At 37.6% G+C, this 26,039-nt stretch overlaps 1 protein-coding gene across 6 annotated transcripts; it reads left to right on the top strand.

Moving 5' to 3' along the window:
- Window positions 1–388: 388 nt before the first annotated feature.
- MTMR6 (myotubularin related protein 6) lies at window positions 389–25,666 on the top strand. Of its 6 annotated transcripts, none has more exons than XM_074915267.1 (14): window positions 389–500; window positions 5,036–5,152; window positions 7,075–7,237; window positions 8,236–8,393; window positions 9,138–9,266; window positions 10,318–10,452; window positions 12,300–12,432; window positions 16,861–16,970; window positions 18,021–18,146; window positions 19,375–19,424; window positions 20,212–20,412; window positions 21,100–21,234; window positions 21,312–21,438; window positions 23,263–25,666. In XM_074915267.1, the coding sequence occupies exons 1-14, from the start codon at window positions 477–479 to the stop codon at window positions 23,521–23,523; spliced, it is 1,869 nt and encodes a 622-aa protein (XP_074771368.1). In that variant the 5' UTR covers window positions 389–476; the 3' UTR covers window positions 23,524–25,666. The 6 variants fall into 6 exon arrangements, with proteins under 6 accessions (XP_074771368.1, XP_074771375.1, XP_074771410.1 ...); XM_074915274.1 differs by having other exon boundaries at window positions 7,075–7,231; window positions 8,284–8,393; XM_074915309.1 differs by lacking the exon at window positions 19,375–19,424 and having other exon boundaries at window positions 20,339–20,412.
- Window positions 25,667–26,039: the final 373 nt, after the last annotated feature.

The following is a 26,039-nucleotide window of genomic DNA, read 5'->3' on the forward strand; positions in this document are numbered from 1 at the left end:
GAACAGAGGCCTGGGTAACCAGGGAATGGCTCCCGTTTTCCACAAACCTACTGTCACCCCACCTTGGGGCCCAGGACTGCTCTCTCCCCCGGGCCTGCTGCCAGGCGAGGTCTCACGTCCAGCACTGAGCTCCATAGCTCCCGGCACAGCAGCCGCAGCCCCTTCCTCCGCCCGGATCTCACAGAGAACACCTGGGGCACAACGGGACACAGCGTGGCCCGGCCCCTCCCCTGCCGACCGGTGCCCACCGCCGCGGCCCGACGCTTCCCACCGCCCCTCGGCCATTCCCGCCCCGGACACGCGCCGCCTCCCTGCTCGCCGCGCGGCGGAGGAGTAGAGGTCCCGCCCGCCGCGAGGGGGCGCTGCGGGAGCGCGCCTCACTTGGCCCCGCCCCCCGCCCCGGAAGCGTTTCTAGATGACGGCCGCCCCGGCGCCGTGTCGCTGCGGCGGGTGGCGGCTGCTGCGCGGGCAGCGCCATGGAGCATATCCGCACCACCAAGGTACCGCCGCTGGCTTCTCTGCCGGCTGGGGTGGTGCTGCCGGAGGGCAGACGGGTGGCTCGGGGCGCGGTGCCGTTGTCGGTAGCTGTGGGGAGGGCCGGGCCTCGCCTCTTTGGCCCGGCGACTCCCTGCCCCGCTGCTGTCAGCTGTGGGCGCGGGCGTTGTTGTTTTTCTTCTTCCATTTTGTAGCTGCGGCCTTCCCGCGGGGGCTCTGGGGCGGTTCGTGCTGTTCGGCGTGTCCCTGGGCTCGGCTGGCAGCGGGGGTGCCTGGCTCAGGGGCTTGCCCCGGGTCCTGCCGCCGTAAGGCGGTGGGCACTGCCCTGCTCGGAGGCTTCTCGGCTGGGCCCCTCCGCGATGAGGAGCGGGAAGCTCCCGCGGGAAGCTGCGTGTGAGCGATCCCGGTGAGGCTCCGCTAGAATGAACCGTCTCGTTAATGAGGGGAAGAGGCAAAAATTTCTCCTGGTCTAACGGGTTGTTCAGTGGGGCGGGGAACGAAGAAGCCAGCTGGGAGAGGAGTGCTGTTGACTTTTTTACTTGGGATGTGGTTCCATGCAGTTTTTTCTAGATTTAAAGACGAATTGGCTGTGAAAGCACCACTTTTTTTTTTTTTCTTCCTTTTAAAGATTCTGGCGTGTGTTGTTAGGAATGCAAGCTATCGGTGTATGTACAATGTGTGAGACTGTTCAAAAAAAATTAGCTAAGCTGCAGTTGACGTTTTAGACTCTGTTGAGTTGTCTGGTTTGTGTTTGTCTTTATTACAAAGATGTAAAAAAGTGTAAGTCTGTCTTCTTTTGTTAAATAATTTTTAAGTCACAGAATTTATATTATAAAATTTCTGACGGTATTTTTCTCATCTTGCTTATCGGCCCTGACTGCAAAGGCTGCTGAAAAGCCAGCCCCTCCTTGTTGGGTCCTGGAAATTTTCAAGTGATCAGTTCCCTAACCTGGTGGTCTGACTTTGAGCTAGACTTAGATATGTGTGGAGAAAAGGAGTGGTCATATTTCAACTCCAAATATTAGGTTTATAACAAATAATTTTATAAAGGAACAGGGTGGGGGTGTTTTTTGAGCATTAGCATATATAAATCTCATAAAATGTCTATAGCTAGGTTTATTTTTCATATGTATTTGTATGTGTGTATACAAAACAGGAGGAAGGTCTCTGATAAAGCTACTGTTAGTGACACTTTAGTTTACTGGATGGAATAACCTTGCACCCATCTGACAGATTGGAGATAAGAGGTTTTTATCAGCCTGTTATAAACCTGAAACTCCTTGTTTGGGAGCTTAATGTTGTATTGTTACAGTCAATAGCTAATTTCAGAATAAAAATACACTGAAACAAAAATCTCTCGGTTATCTGAGTAGCTGTTTTAAATTTCAGCCTTCAATTGAGAATAGAAAGGCTACAAGTCACTGACTTTACATCTGCAAGTGAGTGGTTTTGCATGTTTTTGGGCTCCTGCTGGAGCGAAATTACTTCATATAACAATATAACTGAAGAGAGAAACCAGCTCTGAACACAGATTATAAGATAACAAGGCTTACTGCTTGAAGCAATTAATTTTATAATTCACAGCAAAAAAAATCCATTCTAAAACTAGCAAATTCATAGCTAGAAATAACACTATTGTTTTGGTTATAATTCTGATGTTAGCTTTTTGGAAAACGTTGATTTATTGAATGTTCAGGTAGTTTAAAATGCATATATGGTAGATAGTAATAATTATGAGAGTTACAGGAAGCACTGTGGGGCTTGGAAGTTCAGTGCATGTGTAAGTTCAAATTGGATCTCATTCCAGCTGTTCTGAGACTTACCTCCTTTTTCTAATCTGACAGCACTTCACAGTTTTTTCAATTTGTTTTATAATATATCACAATAATAGTGAAATAAGCTTGCAATAACAGTGTAGTCTTGCACAAATTAACTGCTGTGCAGGGAAGCTCTTGTCCCTTAACTTAAAAATCACTTATATCTGAGAAGATATACTTAGAGTAACAAATTGTGAAAACCAATTCAAAATGTTGTAAGTGGTAGTGATGAAATTACAAATAAGAATATTGTGGTTTTGCAATAAAGCTTTAGAACGAAATTGTCCTTAATACTTTAAAGCAAAACATAGTAGAAAAGACAGGATTTTTTTCAGTGAAGTATGTTTGTATATTCAAAGTCAACTCTGTTTTAGGGAAAAAACTTCTGGGTTTCCTACTTAAGGGTTTTCTTATTGGTTGGCTTGACTGCTAGATCCTAAGCTTATGTTTGCAAGCCTGAGACTTAAATTGGAAAGGGAAAACTTTAGTTTCAGTGAATGTCATATAGAGTTGTAATAAAAGAATGATATACTGTGATTGTTTTTGTCTTGGTTTAACTGTTCTAGTTTAATCCTTCAGGGTTTTTTAATGCAAGACTTCAGAGTTATAGTTTCAGCCTTCTTTTCTGTTCCAACTTGTCTACTGTATTGAAACACTTCAAGTTTTTTGCCTTCAATCTGTAACTCCTAGTCCAAAAAAATTGTTTGACTCTTTCATTTATTATTGAGGTAGCTGTTTAGATTCTTACTGATTTAAAAACTCACTAATTTGTTAGTGCTAGCTACTGTCAGAATATCACTTCTGACTACTTAAATGATCTCTGTTTACAGATGTGCTACAACTCAATAGAAGTTTTCAATCTCTTAATATTTGAACGTGTTCGCACTAAAACTGATGACTGACTTGTTATCAGAACTAAGGATTTGCCAGACTACTGTTGAAAATTTTTTTAAAAAAGAGTACTCATTAGAGCTGGCTTCAATCAAGTTTAAATGAACATGTCATCTATGGAGGCTGTATCTAAATTACATTTTGGTTTTCTTTAAGAAAAGTAAATATGTTTAGAAAATATACAGATAATACATACCTGCCTTCAGAGTTCTTGAAAATTTTACCTATGTAAGAGAAAGCTGGAGCGCTAATGCCTGTTGTTATCTAACATAGAAATACAGCTTTGAGAATAGCTGTCTTGTAACATGGAGGAGCATGGAACTTTGCAGGCCATGATTTTGTGGGTTGTGTTACTGGAAAAAAAACAGGAGAAGCTTCTGTGCACTTCTGAGTTTGCTGGGGAGGTGCAGTGCTGGGTACCGGATCAGTTACTGCTACAGAATGCCAAAATGAATTCAGTGTTTTGACTGTGCTGTATTGATTTATGCTAGTCTCTATCTGAGCAGTGATACCTTGCTGGTTACAGAATAATGTATTTTGAGATACTGATGCATGTAGCTTCTGATTTTTATTACTTTCTAAACTGAAATCTAGAATATCGTAGTAGTACTCTCTTTTAGGAGATATGTGTATTTCCTCTGTTCTGCTTTGTGTGCATTAAGTTGCTTTTCTAACTTTCAAAACCAAAATTAGGCCTTGCTAGATTATAAGAAATACTTGAAAAGACCATTTTTTTAGTGTTTTGTATGTGCTTTTAGTACATAAACTTGTACATATGAATTAAAAATGCTTAGTATTAGCATAGTGGATGTGGGGTCTCCTAGTCACATCATCTAGGTGTTGGTGTTGCTGGTATGGCAGTTTTGGGAGTTCTGCATTTAATGGTGGTAGCATCAACCTCAAGCATAAGAGCTTTAACTTGGCATAATAAGGCAGTACTGCCAAGAAATACAGAGATGCATGGAGATGAGCCATTCCTGTTGTTGTACACAAAGAATCATGTAATGTTTGCATAAAGCAAACTGGAGCCCCTGAAGTTATGATCAACAGATTAAAAGCAGACCATCTAGATACTGTTTTATTTTCAAATCCTTTTCATAGGATTGAGATAACGTTGATGGAGTACTAAGAGGAGGAATTTTCCCTTGCAATACTCACGCTTGAAATACCTACTTCAAATGCCAGCTCAGTCCTTGAATTTCTAGGAGATGGTTATCATTTTTAGTATAATGCTTGCATTTCATTAGAATTTGTTTTAACTAAGAGGCAAGGTTATGATTTAGATTTTTTTAAAGTTGGAGATGATACAAGAAACGGTAGATACGTAGAACTGAAGTTGAGAGGACAATCTTTATGGCTTTGAGTCTGTAGACAGCCAATGAAGCATGATGCTGAGATCAGCTGTTAATTCATTGCTGGCCTCTCAATAACAGGAAATAGTTGGTGTGTGTTTGCTCTACTTTGGGGAAGCAGTCTAAAAGCTTAGTAAGTAATGGTTCTTAATTATTTTTTATGTAACTTGATGTCCTGATCTCTTATTAGTAAATCACTGTCGTAATGTATATAGAGTAAGTATTCTGATGAGCCTAGCACAGTGCCTTCATTATGCACATTTGTATTGAAACAAGGTATTTTAACTAGTCTTCTCAAAGCTTATGTGACCACTATTGTGTTCTTAATAGTTTGGCCCAAATAGCCTTGTGTGTGCTGTGTTATGCTTTCTACCACTTCCAAAATTGTTGCACAAACTGACAGAGCTGTTGCAAAGTTAGGATTTTGCTTTCTATGCAAAGAAAAATTAAGTTTTGCTCCCCCTCCTTTTTTTCTTACAGGTAGAGCAAGTGAAACTACTAGATAGGTTCAGCACGAGCAATAAGTCACTGACGGGAACTCTATACCTTACAGCAACTCATCTATTATTCATAGATTCAAGCCAGAGAGAGACGTGGGTAAGGATAATGAATCCTTGTGGCTCAAAAATGTTGGTTCTCTGGATACATTTGTTCCTCATCTAAGGTTGAATTTGTTTACTAGAATGTTAATTTAAGTTATAAGCTACTCCACGTGCTCTCCTTGTTCATGGTATCATAGTAAGTTAGTTAATGATTTGCCGGTTGTACTCTTGCATGACACTGCAGTTGAAATCAGGTAATGTTGAAAGTGTTTGCTTCTCTTCAAGCTGCTGTAATTTCTTTTATAGCCTTCACTTGTATTCCTGAGTGAATGTGTGGTGGTTTTCTTTAAATAACTGGCTTGAACTGCAATTCAGAGGTAGGAGTGGAAGACTGCTAGATAGTTTAAGCATCAGGTTTAACATTTCCACATTAATTTACCTTGTATTTAGATCCTGCGTAGGTTAAATGAGACAGCAAAATCCAAAGATCTAGGTTTTGGTGAAATATTGAAGATCTCATGCCCTTTTTCTAGAGTGGTAAGCAGCTTTTTCTTCCCAAGTGTTCATCTCTGGAATAAAAGGATTCAGAAGGAGCTGCTGCTTCTTGGTAACCAGTACCAATATTGTATAATTGAAGTTCACTAGTACAGTAGTTGCCATCATTCTGCTCAGTGTCCAGGTGCCATGAGTGGGCATCAAGTTCTGGCTTCCACTGTAGCTCAGATAACTGAGTTAGTACCTTAAGTCTGTCCTTTTGGGATGAAATCTCGTTTTCCTGAGTGTGGTTAGTTTTTCTCTGTAGATCTGTCTTTCTGGATTATGCTTAATCCTGTGTCCTGGTTATATGACTAGATGCCTCACAGTGCTTTCAAGAAAAGTTATTGTTCTGTGATTTGTTCTACAATGTGCAATTTTGTACAGACCAAACTGTTGGCCTTTCATACAAAATGGATTACTGGGGAGAACGTGATTCAGAAGCATTACTTGTGTCTCCCTGTGCACTATGTTAAAAGGTTTTATTTTGGGGAAATTGAACCTATACCCCTGACTATTGCATTTCTGTGATGATAATGCAAGTACCAAGTATAATTATGGTGACATCCCCAAGATAATAGTCTCTTTGTAAAAGCATATTGAGCAGCATAATTTTCAGATGCCTGTCTAATTCTGATCAATATTTAAGAGGAGATGATTACTTCAGTGATTTAAGTGAATTTCCTTCAAGAACATCTTGTTCAGTTGAGGTAATGTATCTGTGGCTTTCTTCTCATGGTTGAACAGCAATTACTTTCCCATGTATTTTCCCAAAGTTTGTGTAGATTTCCCACACAGATAAATCTGAGGAGAGCTTTTCTATATCCATTACTGTGGCAGCCTTCTGTTAAAGTGGTTGAAAGACGTTTAGCTGAGAGACTGTCATGTCTACATAATGCAGTGGGTAATACAGGAGATGTTTTTCTTCTCTCGTATTCATTCTGTAGATGTTAAATAATGGAATTCTATAATCTTCAGCATCTTCTGTATCTCTTATGTTTTGAGTTGCTTTTCCTGATTTGCTTTATTTTGCTTGAAAATTCTGATGTTCCTCTAGAACCTTAAAAAAAAAAAGATACCTTGTTTGGACCCTGCCTAATTAGATGTAAGCTTGTCAGTTAGCAAAGCTATAAAAGAGGACTGAACAGCTACAGTGGAGTTTACTTCTTGCTTTTGCATTTCGAAGGATATTTACTGTTCCTTACAAACATTAGGTAACGCCTCAAAATATGAGGGAAAAGTTAAATTTTGACAAATTATGATATCCTGACCAAAATGCCATTCTTGGTTTTCTTCTAAATTTGTTTTTATTACTGATTGACAAAATTAGTCCAAAATCCATATCCAGGATTGCTTAATTTGTCTTTTATCTGCTCCTGTAAATACCATGTTGTTCTAATTTTTCATCAATGTGCTTACGTTGTGAGGTTTTCTATGCTACAGATACTACATCATCACATTGCTGCGGTGGAAAAACTTCCCTTGACTACTTCTGGCTGTCCCCTTGTCATCCAGTGCAAGAACTTCAGGACAGTTCACTTTGTTGTTCCCAGAGAGAGAGATTGTCATGACATCTATAACTCTTTGCTTCAGTTGTCAAGAACAGGTAATACTTCTAAGTGTAAAAGAGTTGGCAGTATATGCCTGGATAACAAGTTGGGGGGGACTAATCCATGACTCTTATAATTTTTTTTCTTTTGACATGCATTAAGTAGAAGTCTTTTAAATGGATTTGGTATGTAAAAAAATTTAATGACTAAGTATTAATCCGCATACAAATTCAGAAGATGTTACCTGGCTTTTGTAGATCGCTGATGTTCACTAACAGAATGAGATTCCTGTGTTTTCTGCATTTCTAGTGTTATCCTTGAAATTGTGAATATAAAAGCATATAGTCTCTCTTTATTGGTGTATTCCATAGATAAAATGCTACTAAGCAAATACTAAGTTGTTACTGATTTTGTGCAGTTTCAAAAATCTGAAGTTTTGGTGTTAAAATAACACTACCAGTTCAGCTTTACAAGAGACTTGTCACCTGATACGGTCTTTTGCATGTTCTGCTTTGTGTTTAGAACAATGTAAAATGTCATCATCTGTGATAAGTGAATAGTGTATTAAGAAAAACAAAATATTTTTGAAAGCTATCTTTCTTTAAAGGAAATGTTAAAACTTACTGCTTTTGAAGGTCAATAGATGTAAATTTCTGTTCTTACCTGCAAAAATTGTTTGTTCTTTTATCTCCTGTGAAGTCTTCTAACAGTTCTGCCTTTTGCCTTGTTTAATTTTGTCAGTCTTCATTATGTGAGCTCTGCTTTACCCTCATGGCTTTAGAAATGTCCCTGCTAAAATAGGTCAAGCACACTTGAGAGCTCTCATAGCCTACCTTTCAACTAAGTAGCTATAATTGTGTCAGTTAACTGTATGATAGTTACTGAACAGATACTTGACACTCTTGAAATATTTATTTAGTCTTGCTTTTGTGAATCTTGAAGCCTGAAACTTTCTTTACAGTTTGGGCAGTTTTGAGACTTTTCAACTGTACTGCCTTTTTTGGGGCCATTTCTGGGGACAACTCATTACTTAGTCTTATTCTTTACCTTTTAGCAAAATATGAAGAACTGTATGCCTTCTCCTATAATCCAAAACAGAATGAATCTGAGCAAGTCAAAGGTTGGCAGCTTATTGATCTAGCAGAAGAATATAGGAGGATGGGAGTGCCAAATAGTAACTGGCAGTTGTCTGATGCAAATCGTGATTATAAGGTAAGTGGTGTAATAGAGACATGTTTTGCTCTGCATCGTATTCTGATTTATTCTCTGACTAGTTCTATGGAAAACAGTCTAATACTATGAAATCACTTGGCTTGTGGCATAAGGAAAAACTTGCAGGTGGAGAGAGTTAACTCTTTCATCAGTGTGCAATCTTACAACTTTAACTGAAGTTTTTTCCAAGGCCTCATTGAGAGAGTTTGTGTGCATGGATGCACGTGTTCTTTAGGATTGTTTCTAGAGTATATGTACCTGTCTGAAAGCCAGCCCTAGCAATTCGGGGGGCTTTGTTATCTTCCCTAACTGAGAAGGATTCTACTTCAGCATTTGCAATGTTGACTAAGGGAGAAAACGGGTGTGGTGGTGTAGCCGATTTCCAGATTAGATTTAACTTTAATTTGTAGTCTGCAAATACAAAGAAAGAGGAAAGTAATTTCAGTATTTTGTGAAACGCATTCTTAGCACTTCTACTGAAGAGTAGCATTCTTGAGGTGAATGCTAGTATGTATAACAGTTCTTTCCAGCAGTCCTTGGTTGTATAACTTGGACACCGATTGTACTTACCTGTCCATGGCTTGTTTCCTCTTCTGAGCTATTTATGTGTACATATAGAGGCATGTTAGTGTTTATCCTTTGTCTCTTATTTCACCAAACATATCTCAAATTGGATGCAATGAAACTAGTATAGGCTTTGTGCCTTATACATTAAAATTCCTTTCATGTATCTGTGTCTTTCAGATTTGTGAGACCTATCCTAAAGAACTTTATGTTCCCAGAACTGCAAGCAAGCCCATAATTGTTGGTAGCTCCAAGTTCAGAAGCAAAGGAAGATTCCCAGTGTTGTCATATTATCATAAAAATAAAGAGGTATAGTGTGTCTTCCTCTTAATGCAAATGTACTGAAAAGTATTTCTCAATACTTGGAAGTAGTTCAGGGTAGATAAGGAGGTAAGTACAGGGACTTTTATGAGAATGGTATGACTTGCTATAACCTTAAATACAGCTGACACTAGTGGTGTCTGACAGGATGCTAAGCCACTCTAAAAGAAGTCCTTAAGTAATCTGTTGATAATCATTTCAATCTCTTAGTTTTCAGAAACTGGCCTTAAGGTTAATTGAAGAGAGCTTTCTGTCAAGTGAACTGTCTTCCTTGATATATCAAGCATAAAATCTATTAGGTCAAAAGGGGGGTTTAAAAAAAAACCACAACAGAAAAACCAAAAACGAAACCCAAACCAACAAAATCCTGAAAAAATAGAACTGGTTCTTCAAGGAGGAATTTGCAAGGTAGAGAAGAACTAAAGGATGAGAAATAAGACTTTTCAGGGTTTGGTAGAGTGGTGTGAAGCAGCATCTGTATGTCTTGGCTACAGGCTATCTTTGAAGGGAGAGAAGGTTTGTCACCTTGCTGAGTTGAAGAATTTATGAAGGATGAGTGTTAAGCTACTAGATGTATTTGAACATAATTACTGTTTGGAAGATGCACGTGATACCTTCTGAAATACAATGTATCATTGAAAATTACATTAGATGATAACATGTTGTACTTGCAGTAGTAAAACCAACCACAATTAATTTCTTACCAAAGGAGTAACTTGCTTTCCTGAAGTGTATTTTTTCCAGCCTTTTTTTTTTTTTTTAAATTTTTATACTAGGGGAAAGTCCAATATGTAAACTTGCCAATGCAGATGAGTCTGAAAAAATGTTTGGATAAACGTTTAAACTTAAGTTGTAGCTACTGTGTTTGAAGGTCTGCAAGTGATGGGCTTAAAAAGTTGGAACACTTAATCATTTTTCGGTTTAGTGCTGTTATCTGCCAAATGAAGCAGTTTGTCTCAGTGTCTTTTTAGAATTATGCAAAGCTTTTCAACTACCTGTATTAAACTGATGCTAGCTTGTTCTTTGTTTTCTGTGGTAGGCTGCAATTTGCAGATGTAGTCAACCTCTCTCAGGTTTCAGTGCCAGGTGCCTGGAAGATGAACATATGTTGCAAGCCATCAGTAAAGCAAATCCTTCAAATCGCTACATGTATGTCATGGACACCAGGCCAAAGGTATGTTCTTCAGGTTCTATAGACTAGCCTGTCTTCCTGAACATTAGAGTTCAGGGATACTGTGTGGTTCTGAAAAATTTGAAGTTAAATATGATTCTGTTATGGGCAAAAATATTCTTTATAGGTAAGGTTAGGCCACTCTATTCAGGCTAATAACTTCCTTTCTTAAAGAAGTTGAACCACTCTCAGGACTCAGCTAGAATTCACTGAATATGCTAGGGGGGAAGGTACATTGGGGAAGGTACATTTAAAAATATACTTAAAACGTAGTTAAGAAGTGAATAGTTGAGTGGGACTTGAGTCACTATGACTTTTTAGAATTCATGAAAAGGTGAGCTGTTGGAGTTTCTTTTAGAATGGGAGGGAGTACTGTGTTCTGTGGAAACTGCTATTGCTGTTTGTCTTAGCTGGGAAGGAGTAGGGGAAATTTTGTTGTATCATTCTGAGGTCATAGTTCATCACTGTGCGATTCAATTGAATTATGCTGAGTTTTTGACCTGTGTTGGAATGTGGGGGGCAACTTTCACTTTTTAGACCATCTGCATTTATGTTGGGGTTTGTTTCACTCAAATCTTTGAATGCAGGAGCTGGAAACACTAAAGAATTTTGCTGGACTGGATGTCTTTAGGATTGCTTTATTAAAACTCAGAGTTGGGCCATCACCAAAGTGAGTGGCAGTGGCTAACAAAAAGTACCTTCTATATATGTGATTCTACATAACATTATGTAATACAGAAGTCTTTGGTGTTTTCCCACGGGCTCTCAGCTCTTAATTCTTCATCAGTTTCAAAAGTCCATTATATTCCACAGCTTCAGCTGATTCTGATTGTTCTGTTCCACTTCTTTTGAAGCCACTGCACACTGGTACAGTCTTTGGTCATCATGGTTACTTATCTTCTTAAACAATCTCTGTCATAACTCACCTTTAGACTTCTGAGAAACTCAGGATGTTCTATTTAACATATACTTAGTCTATGTATAACAGTTACCTAGTCTTTCTAAATTGCTTACTCCAAGTTAATCACTTATTTCTTTTGTTACGTCTAAAACTTAATACCTAAGATTAATTTTTGTTAATTCAGCTTGACTGGATTTTAAACCAGCCATGGTAAGGGCTGGACAGGTGATAAGTGAGTAATGCTGGCATTGGACTGTCAGTATGTTCTTTGAACACCTGTATTCTTTTATTTAAACATATAAGACAATATCTATTAATTCTACTATTATTTTTTACATATAATATCCTAATAAGAAGTCTTCTGAAAGCTTGTTCCTTTTACAGAAAAGGATGTAAAGTGAAAAATTTACACTGCAGGATCTGTACTTATTTTCATCAGGGCTCAGCAGTAGGTTGGTCTGACAGACTGGAACAGAGCCAACTGTGGATTTTTATAGTTGTAATTTTTATAGCTGCAACAATTTATTAGCTGCTTACCCCCAAAATGGGCATTTTTAGGATGCCTGGAAAGTGCGTGTATGGTTAAGTCTGGGTCTTACTCTTTCCTTTTAAGGTTAATGACTTTGTAGTGTCTTTGCTCAGAAATATTTGGAAATAAGTAAAGGCTTGTTGATGGGAATGTGGAGGAGAATAGTAAATTGTTAAATAATTAAATGCATTACGTGGATGTGTCAACTCTACAATATGTTGCTTCTATGTACCATGCCTTTCTTATGCTTGAATGCTTTTAGGCTGGTTTGCCACAAACTGTTAAGATCTGTTTATAGTATGTGTTCTTCTGTGTTTTTTCCCAGTGTATTCCATAGAAATTGCATGACTTCTATTTCTCAATTTAAGATTTGTGTTTGAAATACTCAGTTTTCAGTGTTCTTATTTTGCTTTTTTTAAGCTTAATGCAATGGCAAACAGAGCTGCTGGGAAGGGTTATGAGAATGAAGACAACTACTCTAACATTAGGTTCCAGTTTGTTGGCATTGAAAATATTCATGTAATGAGATCCAGTTTACAAAAACTTCTAGAAGGTATGTTCTATCTGTCCTGTAATACTGTATGTGAAAATAAGATATTTTTCTGAAGTCTTTAATAGTAGCTTATACAAACTGTATTGTTATTTCTATATTTTATTCTAGCTCTACATTTAGTACCAGCTTTCTGTGCTCTGTGGTAATGAGTTACTTTAAACTTTTACCTTTAAACTGAAAACCCAATGAATGGAGTTATTTTGCAGAAAATTAACTGAGTGGCACCTATGTCTTGGGTGAACTTGATTAGTGTGTCAGTGGCTTATGGGAAAGACTTTGGTTTTTCCAAGTATACATGCATATATACACACATGTATAACATGCACAAAACAGTGTGTCTGTACATACATTTTCATATATAGAATACTGATTCTTCAAGGAGCATTTAGTTTCAGAGTTCACAGTTAGCATATGATCTGTGCAAAACTCGAGCTCTTTGGTAAGCCACTTCTGTGCTTGTAGGTACATCTTAAAGTGTTTGTAGAGGGTGGGGCAGGGGGAAAAATGAACCACTTCACCATACCACTGCCAGCTACATGGTGGTGAAAATTGGAGAGGCAGATGTCTGTTAAACAATTATGTTAATAGTTTGTTCAGGTAAACAACTGAAAACAAATTTAAGACACTTTGTGGGGTATTAATACTGAGATTAGAGTACAGAGCCAGAAGTCAGGCTTTCACACCTGACAAACAATACATATATAAGTGCTTGCCTGGTAAAATTATGCATATATTTCTCGTCATGGAGAGGGCTTATGCTTGTATGGAAGCCTAGTTTGATGAAGATATTCTGGCTACATTGGTCAAAAAATCTTATAGACTAGTGGTGTAGTCTTACTTCAGGCACTCTGTATGGAATACTACTGAGTTTTAATAATATGTATTTTTGTGGTTATTCCTGCACATACTTAATTGAATTGAAAGCTGAGCAGCATGAGCCTGAACTTCAGTTTTTAAGTTTGGGATAATCCCTCTCTCTTGCTAATATCATCTTCGGTTCCAGAAAACTAGCAAATAAATCTAGACTCTTTTTTTTTGAGGCCTGCTCCTGTGTAATAATGTCTGATGCAGAAGTGTGTGCATCACACAGTTAAACTTCACAGACTTCATATTCCTTCCAATCGACTTAACATCCTACCAATAGTACTCAGAAAATATCTTTCTATAGTTTTCATTAAGGATGCAATATGTTTTAGGTTTTTCCTTGTATGTAGGATTGGTTTATTTGAAGTTGATTGAAACAAAATCACGAGTAATGTCTGTCTGTAGCTGTTCTCCAGGTTAGATTTTTGGGGTAAATGAGCATAGTTGCTCTACCTCTGTTTAGTCTCTGTAATTCACTAGAGTTTTGCTGAATGCCAGTCTAGAAGTAGAAGCATCTTTAGGAGTAGGAAGGACCCTTAAAATTTAGGGAGGTATGCAATAATTCTCAGACCCCTATAAAAATGTACCGTCAGTGGGGTGATCAGGCAGGAAATGCTATGAAAACGGTTCATAACTTAAAATGAGGAAAATGCCATTCAACTTTTGTCTACCAGCTTCCCCTAGACATGCTGAACTGAATGGTCTCAAATCAGGACTGTGATACTGATGACCCTATTCTTTCAATAGCCATTGTAACAGACTGTCCTCGGTTTTATTTATAACAAACAACTGTGATTCATTCTTCAGTATGTGTTCTGCCCCTAAGCTCTTGGTCTATCTTCCTGATTTTCCTTGAGAGTCTTAATGATTCCATTTGCAAGCAGAATGTAAGACATAATCCTTCCCAATATCCTTTTTTAACGGGACTACACCATGGAGCATCCTAGGGGTATTTACAGTCTATTCTTCATCTTGGCTTTAGTTGCTTTTTAAATATGTTGCATGCAGTGAAACAAAACTTTCTAAAATAGTTTTCTCCAGTGTGGACATGACTGCTCCCCTGATAGGCAGATTGCATAGCTGTACAATACTAATGGAGGACTCTTCACATAGGTGAAATCTGTGTGGCTGTGGTATTAAAGTCTCATTCCTACCTATTCAAATATATGCTATTACATGTCAGAAAAGACTGAACTCTGATAAGCAGAAAGGTTTTGCATATGTCAAGAAACAGCATTTCTGCAGGAAATATTTAAGAGGCTCAGTAATAGCTGCTGTGGTCCACTGCCCCCAACCTACTGTTCTTCAGTCACCTCTAGTCAAAAGCTTCTAGTAGCTTCTTGAACTGCTGCTGGAGGCATTGGCAGTAGTGTGTATAAGGATAATCAAGCAATGGAACATAGAGATTTTGGGGCTCGTATGGGTGCAAGGCATGCGTTTCTATGGTGGGATCCATGTAGTTAAAATTCTACTAAATCATAGTTATTGTGAAGTAGCTAAACATCCTGGTGGTACTGTAAATCATCTTTGATCCTCTTAGGGACCATAAAGGACTGGAAATAGTGGTGTTGTTTTTTTTCTGACATATAAGTGTTAAAACAGTGTCAATGCTGTTTCTTTATTTCATCGCTAAGTAGTGTAAAAATGTGTTGATTCACAGAAATGGAAAGTAATTCTTTGGGCTTAACATATGTGTTCTTGTCTCTGCCTTGGTTTATAAAAATACAGAAATCTAGCTAGAAGGGGGAGATACTAGTGATGAAATATTTCTACCAAAAAAAAATTCTGATCAAAAGCAGATTTTGACAGTGGTATCTGGGTGAAAATAAACTGAGGGCTGGAAGCCTGTTTATTTTCTAGCTGAAAGCTTTTGCTTTAAACCATAAGCTACAGAATGTAGGGGTGAGCAGCCATGAATAGTGCCTCTAGACATTGCCTTGTCTGTCCAATCCCTTCCCTGCAGATGTTTGAATTTCTAGATATCTAAATATTTTTAGTTTCTTTTCTTTATCATAGTGGCAGACCTGTTCATGTGCTGTTGTAGTTGAACAGGTGTATGGAACCACTGGTGTAGAGAGAGTGTGAGTTAGCTGAAAGGATCCAGTTGTTCTCAACTGATTTCCTCCATGTGCTAGACCTTTCAGAAGCAGAACTCTTGCCTAACAATGCTATTTCTTTCAATGACCAGGGAAAACTAGCACAGCTTTAGCTTCTTCTACTGATATTTACAGACTAACCTTTAAAATCAGGTGTTGTTTCCAGGAGTTTCTTCTTGTATTCTTACCTCATTGTGCTACAGTTCCCTAGCTCTTTTTCTATATGACGAAGATCTATAGGCTTTAGGCTTTAGAAAAGGTGCTGTGAAACTTTGGAAACCTGTCTTAGTTGCTGCTGAATGCTGTAACAGTCATGACTCTTCCTGAGCAGTGGGGAGTATACTAAAACTTGTATGGCTGAAAGCTGAGAACCATGTAGTCCAGATACGGGAAAAGTCGGCAACGCAGTCGTTTGAGTTTATAGCCTTTGTTACATCAGAGGGCGTGACTGAATATGAAACTGTGTCACAGAATGACTTAGTGAATTTGGTTCTCTACTTCCCTACTGACTCACTTCCTCCCATAGTCAGAAATAATATTTTCCAGCTGCTGTATGAATATCCCCACTTAAAGCTTTTGGCTACATGGCTACAATGTCTTCATTTGGTGCCCACTAGTTTAGAATCATAGAATCTTTTAGTTTAGAAAAGACCTTTAAGATCATCAAGTCTACCTGTTAAGCTTGGTAGAAAGGAGGCTTCTGCTGTGGTAGGGACATGTATTTTTTTAGATCCCAACTTCATGTATCTTCTCCTAGAATCACACATAGCTGAAACTACATTAGCCAGCAAATACTTATTTTCCTATTGCAAGAAGCTTGTCATGTGTGGACAATAATATAGCTGTCTGAAAATCATAGAAGAACCAGGTTATCTGTCCCATTTGTGAGTTGCTAGGTGTCTGTGTGAGAAACTTCCAGTCTGCCTCTACACCTCTTGCTGCTACACTGCAAGAAATCTTTCTTTTAACTTGAGTTCTTGCCCTCTTAGATGGCATTGTTCAAGGATCGAAGTATACTAGGGAAGAATGGTAGAGATCAGTCACAACTGTAGTATGTCAGGTCTGAAGGTAGACAGTTTTGATGGTTTTCAGTTCATCACCATGTCCTACTAGTAGTTGTAATTTTTAAGTATTTTTTTATAAGCTTTTAACATTTGCGTTGCTGCCTTTAGAAAGGTTCCCTATTGGGGATAACAGCCAGCATATTTACTTTGAATGTTATTTTGTCAAATACACAAAGATTTCCCTCTTGTCACTCATGATTACTGTAGTTCTAGAGTTGAATTTTGGATGGAGAACAGTTTGTAGTACCCCTTTCTTAACCATTTGAGTAATGGTTTCCTGAAAGATTCTTAATCAACTTACAACATAGGGCATTAGAAACAATATACCGTTATTCTCCTTACTCCATTGTAGGGTATAGATAGCTGCAGCTGTTTAAGGCTTTTTCACTCTTGGTTTCTTCCAGTCAGTGGCACAAAGGGTTTGTCTGTCAATGACTTCTTGTCTGGTTTGGAGAATTCTGGATGGCTGCGTCACATCAAAGCTGTGTTGGATGCTGCTGTCTTCTTAGTCAAGGTAACTTGCATGCTGCTTCTTTATTTGGGAAGTTGACTTGCTACTAGGCAAAATGATACTTAATATTACATCATGTGTAAAATTCTGTAACTGACTTTTTTGGAGGTAGATGCTTAGTATATACAGATACATCTGATATGCTGGTTTAAGTGTTACATGTTTCTTTATGACTAGGCATGTTAAACATGCTAGCTAATGTTTTGGGATTTTCTTTAAATGCTGTTTGGTCACCTTATTGGGATATGAAGGGACTCTTATGCTCCCTTATGAAAGGTGTAATCAGTTTGGAGGTAGATAGAGCGAACTATGTACTGTACCCTGAAAAAGAGAACTACTGGGGCACTAATTGCAGAGAAGCCAAACTGGCTATGCTGACTTCACTAGCAAGGAAATGGGACTCTAAAGAATTCAGAGGAACAGTTGCCTTTGCCGGGCATCTATGAAACCAAGGCCTTGACCTGAAGGGGCCTGGGTGAAGAAAAAAAACCTTTGTTTTTACTAGGTAAAATAACAAGAAGTTAACTTCAGTTAAAAGTGGATGATTCTCCTGAAGATGACCCTCAAATATTTGGACTTGCAGGATTTTAATTCTTAGCTGAAGTTAATAAGCATTTCCTAGTCCTTAACTTTTGTGTAGTATAATGATGAACACGTGGGTATCTTTAATGGTATGTTTGTGTTGTTTTATTTTTTAACCTGTTTGGTCTGTAATGTGTAGTCTACTACTTTCTCAGTATACATTGCAAGGAGTTTTTAGAATTTTAGTTTTATAAGGGATAGAGAACTGGGAACTGCTGTAGGTGTTCTTGTTACCTTGTGCATAGGTGGTAGTGTAATTTTCTCTTCATAAGGAATTTTCTGTACTTTCACCGAGAGAAATTACTAACTTTCTAATAGTATCAAATCCTTTCATCACAGCAAACGCTTTTGTGGCTTTGTTAAAGTAAAATGCTCTATGCTTTGAGTTTGGAATGAATGCAGATCTTGTACTTAATAAATTTTGACTTCTGTGTAGAACAGAACATTCACTAAAACAACTGTGTTTTGCAGGCAATAGCAGTGGAGAGTGCAAGTGTGTTAGTGCACTGCTCAGATGGCTGGGATAGGACTTCCCAAGTCTGTTCTCTTGGAGCTCTCTTACTAGATTCCTATTACAGAACAATCAGAGGATTCATGGTAAGCAAGCTATGGCATCCTTGAGTGGTTCTTTGGTAAACAAAGGATATAAAATGTTTGAGTGTGAAAGTCACCAGTGTAGACACACTGATGCTTGCCTTTTGCAGTTACAAATACAAGATTAGCAGTATACTGCTATGTCTTTCTATTAGAAATACTTTGCTACTGGGAATAACTATTTATTTAAAATCTAAACAACTGAAATACATATAGCAGTTTAAGGTACACTGCAGCAATGTTGCAGTGATTGCCTCTTGCATGCAAAAAAGTTCCTTATCTAGGAAATGCAAGGGTTCCAACATGCTTATGTGAGATAGATGTACAAAATTATAGCAGCTCTGTGCTTTTATCACTTGCCCCAAAATCAACATTATTAAAATCTGAAAATGTCAACTCCCTTGGTGACAGAGACCTGAAGATATTTAAGCAATCTAAATATATTCATCTTTATAGAGAGAGGAAGAAGAATTTCAGTATGACTCTTCCAAATTTTAGAGTAGGAAAATCAACAGTGTTTTGTAGTGGCAATACAAGGTGCTATGGAACTCCTGAAAGATAGTATGTAATATTGGTTCCATGTATTGGTTAGAACTAGCTGCCACAAATCTTACAAGCAACAAAAGTGAAATTGAGGAGGAATTCCAGGAAGATTAATTTCTTATGAGTAGGGAGAATGTTGTCATCTTTAGGGAGATAATTTAATCTTATTGGTGGTTTTAGTTTGCACTGTCAATTGACTTTCTGGGAAGCTTCTGTAATGAGCAAGCCATCCTTTGTTCCTTCTGGTGCTTGATACTGTGACTGAAGTGATAAGATAGTGTTGATATTACAAACTTATTGTTAAAAATGTTACAAAGATCATATTGTGTGGTTTTATATAAACTATGATAGCAGGAATGCAATACTGAAATTTTTCCTATACTTTGCAATTTTTTGCAAGTTGGTTGATAAACTACTTGTCAAGTCATACAACATTAGTATGCTTAAAGTGAGCCTGCCTTAACAACAGTTACCTGATTGTCAACTTGCTAAACTGTACTAGTTTTAGAAATGTGCTTTGAGTCTCTTGTGGAAGACTGCCAAGAAAATAAAGGAACTATGGTGACAAATAGTTTCTCCTACTATAGTTTCACTGACCCCTGTTTAAAATACAATACACTAATAACGTGGGGTTAATGCTATAGATATAAGATTGAGTAACGCTTTTACGGGTTTTTTTACCTTCTAGGTCTTAATAGAGAAAGACTGGATCTCTTTTGGGCACAAGTTCTCTGACAGGTAGTTCACTCTTCCAATACAGTAAAATGTATATAGTGAACTGAACTAAGTGTTCTTAAAAACAAAAGACAACTTGTTGATATTAAACTACTGCAATGTTGCTAGAAATTGTGCAATGAGTAAGCAATACACAGTGCATTGACTCCTGAAAATAGCTATTTATTTAAATATCTATTGGATAATTGATTTCTATTATAGATGTAAATTTCTAATGCTACTGGTCCCTCATGCAAATGCTGATGACTGCAGCTAGGTCTGCACATAGTCATAGACAGTGTAAAATCGATCTAAAGCTATGTCCCAGCTATTTAGGCAATATAAAACGCTTAGTTTTGATAAATGTAAACTATTTTTTAAATATATGTTTACTTCTACTGATGAAGTCACACCTACATTTACAAGTCCTGTATGTTAAGAGTTCTGATTTTTTTCCCATGGTCTGCCTGTCAGCAAGGCTATTGTCATAGCTGATGCTGTGTACTGCTTATTAATTTGCTTTTAGCTGGTATACACCAAATGTTGACTATGGAAGTAGTAGACACAAAAGAACTTAACTCTCTTATGTTGCTCTTAGTATTGAATATAGATGTGTGATAAATTAAAAACAGAAGAATAGGTTAAATATAGACTTATTTCTATTCAGAAAATGCCCCAGTTCTTAGGTGCTTAATCTCCAAACCAAAGCTAGTGTCAAAATAATGTGCTGTCATTTAAAAACAGGTGCAACTAAGACTTTTTTGATTTCTAACTTGAACTGGTTTCAGTCTGTTCATGGAATCTTTTTCAGGTGTTGCCAGTTGGATGGTGATCCAAAAGAGATCTCACCAGTGTTCACCCAGTTTTTAGAAAGTGTGTGGAATCTGACCGAGCAGTTTCCACAAGCCTTTGAGTACAATGAAGCTTTCCTCCTTCAGATCCATGAACATGTCCATTCGTGCCAGTTTGGTAACTTCCTTGGAAACTGCCAAAAAGAGCGAGAAGAACTAAAGTAAGCAGACACTGTAATATGTCTTGTTTATTCTGGCAGAATAAGAACTCCTGTGAATCTTCTTCATTTTAGGCTCTGAATAAAAGTAGAGACAGGATTGGTCGTACTGAAATTGATGTTGAATTGCATTAGGGGAAGTAGTGCTTGTCATGCTTTTGTGCACTGGAAGACAGTCTTCCTAATTCTGGGAGAAATGCTCATTTTTCATAGCGAAAGTTAAGGTTTCGTTCTCTCTCTTCTCCCCCCCAAACTAGGTAAGCTTAAGTTTGGAAGTATCACTTCATTCTCTTCCCCAGTCTATTTTTAGGTAACCTTAAAATTCTTGCCTGCTCAAGACTCATTACTGTCAGTTAGAAGTATTAATAGGATGTCTGCCGATGTTTTCAGTTGGAAAATCTCTCTAAAGTTTTTGTCAGTTCATCTTTGTCTCAAACTGTATTTTAAAAGCATTTATTGCAACTAGGCAAAACTTGCACTGCATAAGTAGTAGTACTTCTAAAACTGACAGATTTTATCCAACATTAGCATATGTGACGAAGAAGTTGATTTTACTGAAAGCTTTTAATTCAAAATTTTTAAGTATTTCTGGTAACTTTTTTTAAAAAGTTAGGATCAATTTACTAGGAGTTGAACAGCTCTTTTTTGCTTGCAGTCAGTGTCCTGACCTTGATCTCTTCTTGCCTTAAGATTAAAAGAGAAGACATATTCCTTGTGGCCATTCCTTCTGGCTGAACAAAAGAGATACCAGAATCCTTTGTATAATCCAGACTTTTCTCCAGAACTAACTCTTTTGGAGCCTAATACAGTATCATTCAATTTTAAGTAAGTTTAAATTATATACAGTATCTCTTTGACTTTTGTATTTATTCTATGTAGTTAAAACTGTCTGCTTCATGCAGGTTTTGGAGAAATATGTACCATCAGTTTGATCGAAGTATGCATCCCAGGCAATCTGTGTTCAATCTTATAATGAACATGAGTGAACAAAATAAACAACTGGAGCAAGACATTAAAGAACTGGAAGCTGTAAGTATTAAAAATAAGCGTGTGTACTTGTGACTTGTTCTTCAAATTCACATTTATAGTCTGTAATAATGCTGCTAGCTTTCACACAAATGTCACTACTGTATGGCCTAGCACTTATTCTATGTAATGTTGACTTTCACTGTATGCTTCTATGCTGAATGCCAGACTATGCAGCCAATGTTTTTCTCTTAGGCACAATTTATTTTGCTTTACTGATGAACTGTATTATGTAAAAGTGCTCCTACTATCAAAGCATTGCTGATGATGGCTTAATGTAGGTTAAATTTTTGTGAAACTTACCTTTGATAACAAGGTACCCATCATAGCTATAGCTGTGTTGCTAAACTAAGGAGACTGAAAATGTTTTATTTCCATTGTAGCTACTAAAATGGAAGCAATAAGTAGTGTCCTTTTTTTTTTTTTAACTTCATATGCAGGTGCATACTGTTGTAAGTCACCATAATTATGGGGCATATATACTGTAACGTATATGTGAAGACAGGGCTAAATACAGAGATCAGATTTCTATAAATGACTTATACTAGGTGCTGCAGTAAGCAGCCAGGAAAGACTGAATAGTGTATCTCATTTTATTCTAGTATGAGTTAATCGGTGGCTTTTAATTACTACTTCATTATAGTCAATTAAGGTGCTGAAACTTCAGAATAATACTTTCTAAGAAATGCGAAAGTTTTCTAATTATCAGTTTTACTATTTTGTGTGGCTAGAAATAGTAATACAACTGTGTTATGTTGGGAGGGAAGAACAGCTTTTGTAGGAGGAAAGACTTTACTAAACTGATCGCACTGTTTAATGTTTCAAATCATAATTTCATGTAACTGAAACAGCAAGATGAGAACCCAGGATGATGAAGCAAGCTGAAGAATAAGCAAGATGTGAAGTCTTTGTTCTGAATATTCTAGAACCTTGTTCTGAGGTGTGAAGTTCACCTGAGCCCACGTTTCTCCCTTGAGTGATGACAAGATGTAGTTATTTGAAATCTTGACGTAGACTTTCCTTCTGTTTCTATTGTCTTCAAAAAGTTGATGTCAAGAGACACCAAAGTCTTCTGGGCTCAGTCTCGATTCTAATAGAGCACTAACACATCAACAAAAGAATCAGTTGAGTTGATGAGTTCAAGCTTCCAGTTACTGGGTGATATTGTTTAAATTAAAAAAAAACCAAAACAAGAAAAAACACCCCCACCCCCCCAAAAAAACCAAAACCAAACAAACCCAACCCTTAGTCCAGATCTTCCCTCTTCTCTTGCTCAATGCTTGAAGGATAGGTCCTTTCCTCCAATCCTGCTTTCTAGTTGACACCTTTTAGTGTATTCCTGCATTTGAACAAACTGTATTGATGTTTTTCAGATCTAAAGAAAAAGTCTTAGAAAGGACATAAGGGTGTAGGTGTGAAACTGCTTTGTCTGAGACCTGTGGTCTACTGTAAGCTCACTGCTTGCTAATAGTACCAAGGCCTGTCTTCCTCTGCCTGTACTCCAGAAAGTATTGTCATCTTGATAGCAAACAAACAAGGGGCAAGCCTGAAGAACTTCTCCTCTATGGACACTGACAAGTAACCTTTCTACCTTCTGCTCAGCTGCAGATTTTTAGCATATAGTGCTTGTAGTATCTGCTGTAAACTGTGGGGTAAAATGTCTTATCCAATGGCCTAACATTTAATAATACTGTTAGATATCTAACCTAATAAAAGGTTTGGTAGATGCTGAGCTGGCCAGCAAAAGTGGATTCACTTCCCTTCAGAGCACATCATCATCAGTAAAGAAGTCATGCTCACTGTCAGTAACTATTCTCTGTATTTCAGAAAATAAAGCAGAGAAATGGGCAGTCAGATGCACTCCCTGTGAAGGAACAGCAGCAGCCTGCTCATCCTGCACCCCTGGCACTGAAGACCCCTCCATGCTTCAAGAAGGAGCAGCCACTGATCCCTGTAAACGATGCTGTAAGAACTATAGAGGGCAGCAACGCAGCAGACAATCGCTACAGTGAATTTGTGGCAGAGTTCTCGAAAGCTGAGCCTGCTGTTGTCAGCTTGGAGTATGGAGTGGCCAGGATGACCTGTTAATTAAAATCCAGAGCCGTGCTCCTCTTCTAGACTGATTGAATTAAGAGATGGATTATTTTGAGGATGGGTCTGTGCTGCATGACCAAAACATGATATGTATATTGGCAAGTTCTGTTAACATAGACTAGAACAGCATGCTAGTTGTCAAGTGTTTGCTGTTCTTCTAAGGAAAAAAAGTGTAGTTGTCTTTTAAGAGGTAGGAGCATTTGGTAAGTAGTAAATAAAAATCAAGGGAGGGTATGTCTCTGGACTTAAGTCAGTTTGCACTAAATTGATTAAAATAGTAATATTTTATCCAATATAGGAGAACACAGGTGGTCTTTCACAAATCAATTTTATTTGGGCAAGAAAACTTGAACTTTCTATTTTAGGAACTGAAGCTACATGTATATATTGCTTATGATATGAATATGTAGACCCTTGTTTAATGTCACCCAATACTAACTTTAAGTGTATTAAGTGCCATGGAAAAGTATGATATATTTCAAATCATAAATAGTTGGCCTTAAACCTGTCAGATCAGTTATATCGTTGTCCTTACTATTGCAGTCTACCTGGCTCTGTTTACATTGTATTTGCTCAAATTATTTCCTTAAAGCAGGACTGAGTATAAGGAATGAAGCATGCCTAAGCTGGCACAGCCTTTCAGCAAATAGCTGTATGAATGTTAACTGTTCTTTCTTCCAGTTTCTCTGTTTAAAATCTGATAGATTGGCCTGACTTTCTTCTCTGGCAGCTCAATAGATTGAGCATCACTGAAGCTACAGGTTGTGTCTGACCTTAAATACGGTGCCATAAATCAACACATTTAATTGTAAAGAGTAAAATGTGTCATTTAAGACAGTGGAACTTAGCCAATAACTGAATTGTCGGGTTCATTCAGATTGTTTACTATGTGCTGTGCAGTTGCTCAAGTTGCAAGAAGGGAAGCAGAAGTTCTGGAAGCATTATCTACTGCCATTGTTTCCAAGGACAAAAAAAGTAATTTGTGTGTCTGAAGCTCATGAGAAACTGAGTGCCTTCTAAATCTTTCATTAGAAGGAAATTTTAATTTTCAGTGAAACCCCCTTTTCATCTTGTAAAAACTTGTCCAACCTGTGCATATTAAGTAATTTCAGTACAGTCCGGAGATTTTTTTTGTTATCGGAGAGGTGACAAATACTACTTCTAGCAGGATGCAGTAGTGATCATGGGACATAAGAAAAAAGGGGGAAACTTAGAGTTTGTAAGCTTAATTATATATCTGTAACTGTCAAGTAAGGGAGAAGGTTTTTGCTAAAATTGTTCCATGATGGATTTTTTTGAGCAGATAACAAAATAGGTAAGAAAAGTGCTGGTGCCCTGTTCTTAAATCAAGGTATAAATTATAACTTTGGCTATTAAGATATGTAGGTAAGATGTTAGATTAATGCTACTGACACATTTTATCTCTGGATTTAAATAATTTTTGGTTACAAGTGAAAATGAGTTTATTCTCATCCTAATCCCTGAAGTCTGTTTTGTAAAATGTACTGGTGTCTCACACACAATTTGTCATTATTGGCAGTGTTTCCCTCTGCATCATATTGGATCCAGGACTCTATTAACAAGGCCAGTATAGGTCATGATCAAGTTGCACTTGTGAAGCTGTCTGGGAAAAACTAATTGTGACTCCTATGTTTGAATATTAATTCACCTGTTTGATTTGTTTTTTAAAAGCCTCAAAGTGTAAATAAAGGTTCATAAGTATTTTTCTTTATTCCCAAAGACATGAGCATAGTGTCACATTTAAAATACATTATCCAGTCACTTAAATGTGTTTAGAATTTCTCCACTACAAGTTTTGATAGTTTCACAGTTGCACAGTGGTGCCTTACAGGGTTGCAACAAGAGAGGTTTTTGTGCCTTGTTATTTATTGTCTCCCCTTTTCCCTCATCTTTGTATCAACTTGGTTCTGTGGTTTTCCTTTGGAAAAATGTCCTGTATGTTAAGCTTGTGTCTTATCACAGTAGTGACAGATTTATCACTGACAATGTAGGTAAGTGATATCAATTTGTACTTGTTTGTTTTAATACTTAGCTGCTCTGGTGTGCCATGTACACTTTTCATATTTATTATTTAGAGGTTATAGACTCAGAAGATTATATTAAGCTTTTTTGCAAATATTGTTGTATGTTGTTTTTACTTTAACAACCATCTGAGTACCCCTGTATACAAGGCTTTTAAAAAGATCAGTTTCCTTCCAGTACTGCTAGTGAGTCTATTTTGATCTTCAGGCCACTTTTATTGGCAGAGTTCACCTCTTAGCAGAAGGAATTGGGATGCCTTTTTATTTTAAATCAAGGTAGGCATGTTAGGTCAGCTTTAAAATGTCATAAAACTATCTGCTCAAGCACAGAACTTGTTTTTTCATCAAAAAATACAATACTTCCTGATCCGAAGTAAATATTTTACTCCCATTAGTATATGAATAGAGTTTTACAAGGCTGTTTTGTAGAGCAGCCTTCTTGTAAAGTCCAGGTAGCTCTGCCAACTC

Source organism: Athene noctua, chromosome 1 (genome assembly GCF_965140245.1).
Source record: "Athene noctua chromosome 1, bAthNoc1.hap1.1, whole genome shotgun sequence".
NCBI classification, from domain to species: Eukaryota; Metazoa; Chordata; class Aves; order Strigiformes; family Strigidae; genus Athene; species Athene noctua.